Here is a 4,937-nt window from a genome sequence, read left to right on the forward strand (position 1 = left end):
TCGCACGATATATATACCAGCTTAAAACGGGTGATCCAAGTGGATGTACTTTTTTTCAATAACCTTTTTTTGACAGGTCATGCTACTTTTTTGTTTGGTATTGTTTGGCATTTCATCATAGAAAAACTTACGCCTGAACAACGGTTACAAATCGTGTAACTTTATTAAGAAAATTCACGTTCTGTACATAAGGTATTTCGCGCGCTTCGGTCAACTTATTGTCAGCATAATCGAAAAAACAACGGTTTGGTGTGGTTTGTGGGCCGGTAGAATCATCGATCCATATTTCTTCAGATGCCGGTGAGAACATAACCGTCAATGGCGACTGTTATCGCGCCATGATAACCGACTATTTGATGCGTGAAATTGAAGCTCAGCGACATTTGGTGCGAACAAGACGGCGCCACTTCCCACACATATCATCAATCAATGTATTTATTGAGAGAACACTTCGGTGAGCAGATAATGTTCACATTTTTGCCGGTCGATTGGTCACCACGATCGTATGATATCACATCGAGACTTTTTCCTGTGGAGATATGCAAAGTGTAAAGTTTATCCGGACAATCCCGCTTCGAATCAGGCCGTGGTTCAAAACATCACGTTCAAATTGGACTCAATGAATGGACCATCTGAGACGTAGCCGCGGCCAACATTTGAAAGAGATAATCTTCAAAAAATAAATGCCAAAGAATGTTTTTTTGAATGATAATAAACATTCCCCTTTAAATTTGAATATTTTGTGTTCTTCTCTTTAAAATAGTAGGAAAACTCGAAATGAATCACCGTTAAAGAGTTTTATTTCAGATAGTAGTTGCCATACCTTTCTATAGTGGAACAGACTTTTATATATCTTAACCAAGCTATTCCGATGGTATCTACGTAATATCCAATTCACGGTCCTTGAAATTGTCGCTTTCCCTTTCCTACAATTTACTTCCTTCACTGCAGTTTGCACAAAATAAAGCTTACTACTCATTTTTACAATTAATATGTAATTCACAAAACGCTATTTTCATTTTTTTCTAATTGTGTGGGCTGCAGTTCTTTATATTTGTTTCGTCGTAAACACATTTATAAGTTGTCAAAAAGCTCTTGAGCTGTGTAAATTTTTGACGTTCATATTCAGAAAAATGTCAAAACTTCACTTTTACTCAACAAATAAAGCAAAAATTGGCGCGTGATTTAAAATTTTCTTAACAATGCCCTTTTACGCAGTAGCCAAAGGACGAAAGGAGGGTATATACACCACCTGGGCGGAATGCGAACAGCAAGTAAAACAATTTAGTGGAGCAATTTTCAAAAAATTTTCCTCACTCTCTGAAGCTACCGATTTTTTAATCAAACATGAAGCAAACATTTTGCGTAAAGGCCAGGAAAAGGAGTCTTGGGAAAAAGGATTTCAGCAATCTTGCGTTCTGCAAACTACTTTAGCAAATACTGTGTCAGAAAATCCAAATTCACCAAGTATAAAAGAAGAACCATTGTCTACAAGTTTGTTGTATAATGATAATGATGGCGATAAGGAATTGGTAAGATATTTGTATTTACATATTGCTGTTTATTTTAAGCAATGGTTTTTTTTTAAGTTAACAGTACTACGACAATTGGAAGAAGGCCAGGATGATAACACAAAAATTCATAACGTAAACACAAAAGTAAGGAAATTGGGTCTAATGGCTAACACCAAGCCCCTTAAAATCGGACATTACGCTTTTGATGCAAGCGACGACGGATATATAAATGTATATATTGGTGGGCATAGTGAAAATATTGGTAATTGGAACTGTATGGCGGGTTATGGTATATATTTTGGAGAAAATCATGCTCTGTAAAGTTAAAAATTTTAAATTGTAATATTAGATATATATTATATGTTAAAATTGTTTAGCAATGTTGCTGAATCCGCAACTGGTCGCATGACACGAAATGTTGGTGACATTGAAGCGGCTATCGAAGCTATTGAAATTGCCATACGGGTTGGTATACCCAAGTTATGCTTGCACACTAAATCTGAGTTCCTACTAAATGCTGTAGCGTTTTGGATGAATATATGGAAACGTCACGGCTGGCGTAATAAGACTGGTAAAGTTGTGCAAAACAGAAAGCAATTTGAGAAATTGTATACTCTTATCAATAAGAGTGATATTGATATTAAATGGGTAAGACTTAATAAAGCAACATTTTATATAGTCTCTTTTTATGTAATGAAAAATTAAAATAGGCTGATGCTCGTAATGATTCGGGTACTTCAAATTGGAGGCAAGTTCAAAAACTGGCAGAAATTGGAACGGAAGATTATCTTGACCTTCATCCCAGTAAAGAAGATGCCTCCACGATGGAATATTTTGACGATTTTGTTTATTAGGTTTGGCTCGAATATTTTACACATATATATGTATAATATATATTTTTTTAAAATAAATTTCTTTATACCTTAAATAACTTGTGTTGCAAATATTTGGCAAAGAAATTCGCAATGTTTGAACACTTCCGTGCATACTTTTCAAATATTTTGTATGTAAACATTTTTTAAAGCAACTGTTTCATCAGCTCAAAAACCGTAAAACGTTTCTTGAAAATAAATAAACAATTTTATGGTTATATAAAGACCAAGATTCGACAGTATTCATGTAGTCTTTATCAAAATGAGGTTTTGTCAAGTTTCACTTTGTCTTCTAATAGTTGGCGTATGCTACGTTAAATACGCGAACGCTCAAAACGCGCTCACATCACTTAGTAACTCAACATTACCTTCTACTTCCTTAAACGCATCTACTTCGGCGCAAACTGGGCGGCGAAGGAGGGTACACATATCTAATTTGAAATTTACTGTTGTACGCACTATAAGGCGCACAAGAAATAACAGTGGACGAAATAGCGCTAACAGAAGACGCAATAACAACAGAAGACGCAATAACAATAGAAGACGAAATGGAAACATAAATCGTAATCGTGTTTCGGCAAATCGGAATAGAAATAGACGTAGGAATCAAATAATAAATCTTAATCCCAGAACGCAGGGATAATTCAGTGTAACAAAATTATAAATAAATACATATGTATTTTTTTTGTTTAATATAATATAATGTGCTGTTTGATTTCCATTTAATTAAAGACAGACGACAACTGAAAAATGAGGTACTTGTTGATATCGTTGTTGTTGTTGTAACGATTATGTAGACATTGTTTGGGCGGCAAGGCACAAGTCATTGTCATCAAAATTATTTAACGGGATTCCTAGGAAACGTATTGTTTTACTATATCGAGTCAAAGGGTGTTAGATCAGTTGGTTTCACAAGGAATGCAAAGAGCTAGTTAGTTATGCGCGGATTTGGTATGTCATAGTCGATTCTGGATAAGTTAGAGTTCAATCTGCTTTAATATCCAGAAGGAAGTTGCTCAAGAGTCACTCTAGATTTGTAAGGCAACTCGATCCTTTCTGCTATGGGTGGTAATGAGGGAATCAGTGAAAGCGTTAATAGATCTACTGCTAGCAATAGCCGGCGACTTGAGATTTTTGTTGCCGCTGTTTACTTTGACAACAATCGCAAAATTTTTTCTTAACTTTAAATTTTTACTTCTATATAATTTGGATGATTGGCTCTCGCTCTGATAATTCGGCCCATATCTTCAGCTCTGGAGAGAGCGTAGATTGTTCCATGTCTTCTAGGATCCTTCCTCCCACCGTGGGTTTTGGTTAAGGCCACGAGTTATCTGTGCGCTTATGACGCCGGTGTTACCGTGATCTTTACTGATGCCATGTTGATGATCTGCTAAGCTCAGATGGTGAGTGAGTAACAAAGCATCAAGTGTTTTCAATACTGGAGAAAGCAGAGTTATCGCCAATAAGACACCTCTCAGGTTTCAGTTAGTGAGACCACTCTTCTAATTTCCCACATATTGGGTATGTGAAGAGTATGTCACTGACTATTGATCATGGTGTGATATTTTATTCTTGTTGAGCCTAGGTGCATTAACATCAACATGTTTTGCCGACTAGGCCAATAGATTTGAACGATTTGAAAGTGCCGCGCACTCTTTTTTCATTTTCCGTAGCCGTCAGGTAACACGTCTTTCCAACTTGTCTGTTGATGTTGTTGTTGTAGCGATTATATAATCCCCGCTTGGGTATTATGGTTCAAGTTGATTGTCATCGAAATCATCTAATTGTAGGCCCAAGAAACGTGCTGTTTCGACGGGGTCGGACCACTGGAAAAAGGGTGTTCAAGGAGTTCTGGATTAGTAGGAGCTTAACTTGCTACAGTACCCAGAACAAAGTTGCGTAAGTGTTGCCTGTCGAAAAGTGCAGTGAAACTTGCCGACTAAAACACCACGCGCACTTCTTCGTTTCTGAAGGAGCATGGTCATTGAATCAAACCTGCTCGTCATATCCCCCGGATTGGTTGTTTGTTGCCAACTATGTGAAACGTATATTTTGGATCGTCTAACAAAACTTATTTGTTTTTGAGTAAGTTGATATTGCCTATGAATTTGTGGACATATGTGTTATTAATGTACATCAACAATATACATACATATGTGAATATAAAAAATGTTTCGGAGTTAGATTTTTATTACTGGTTTCGTATCTGCGGAAGTTTCTTCTCGATTCATTCCCTTTGTCTTCACGTCCATACTTCTAATATATCTCTTGAGTAGATTCTCTGCCTCGCTTATCCGGAATGAAGGGTTGCATGGAATACAAATATTTGTAAAATTAGTGGATATTTGCAGCTTATAATATTAAAACAAAAAAATTAAATTAATAAATATTTATATAAATTTACAATTCTACTGAGTTTATGAGAAAAGCGTAGAATGGAGGAAACTTCCATTATTGCACAATTATTATTAACAATACAACAATTTTAGTGGCATCACTGCGTCATATGTCATGTTGCCAACTTTACAAAATTTTAAAATGCCTACACACA

The 4,937-nt window shown here is 36.0% G+C and overlaps 1 protein-coding gene across 1 annotated transcript; it reads left to right on the forward strand.

Annotated features, from left to right (window-relative positions):
• Window positions 1-898: 898 nt before the first annotated feature.
• Window positions 899-2,445, forward strand: LOC106626282 (ribonuclease H1). The gene is made up of 4 exons (XM_070109059.1): window positions 899-1,532; window positions 1,590-1,831; window positions 1,892-2,162; window positions 2,225-2,445. Exons 1-4 carry the CDS (start codon window positions 1,203-1,205, stop codon window positions 2,366-2,368), a joined length of 987 nt encoding a protein of 328 aa, XP_069965160.1. The 5' UTR covers window positions 899-1,202; the 3' UTR covers window positions 2,369-2,445.
• Window positions 2,446-4,937: the final 2,492 nt, after the last annotated feature.

The sequence above is a fragment of the Bactrocera oleae genome, chromosome 4 (genome assembly GCF_042242935.1).
Source record: "Bactrocera oleae isolate idBacOlea1 chromosome 4, idBacOlea1, whole genome shotgun sequence".
Lineage (NCBI taxonomy): Eukaryota > Metazoa > Arthropoda > Insecta > Diptera > Tephritidae > Bactrocera > Bactrocera oleae.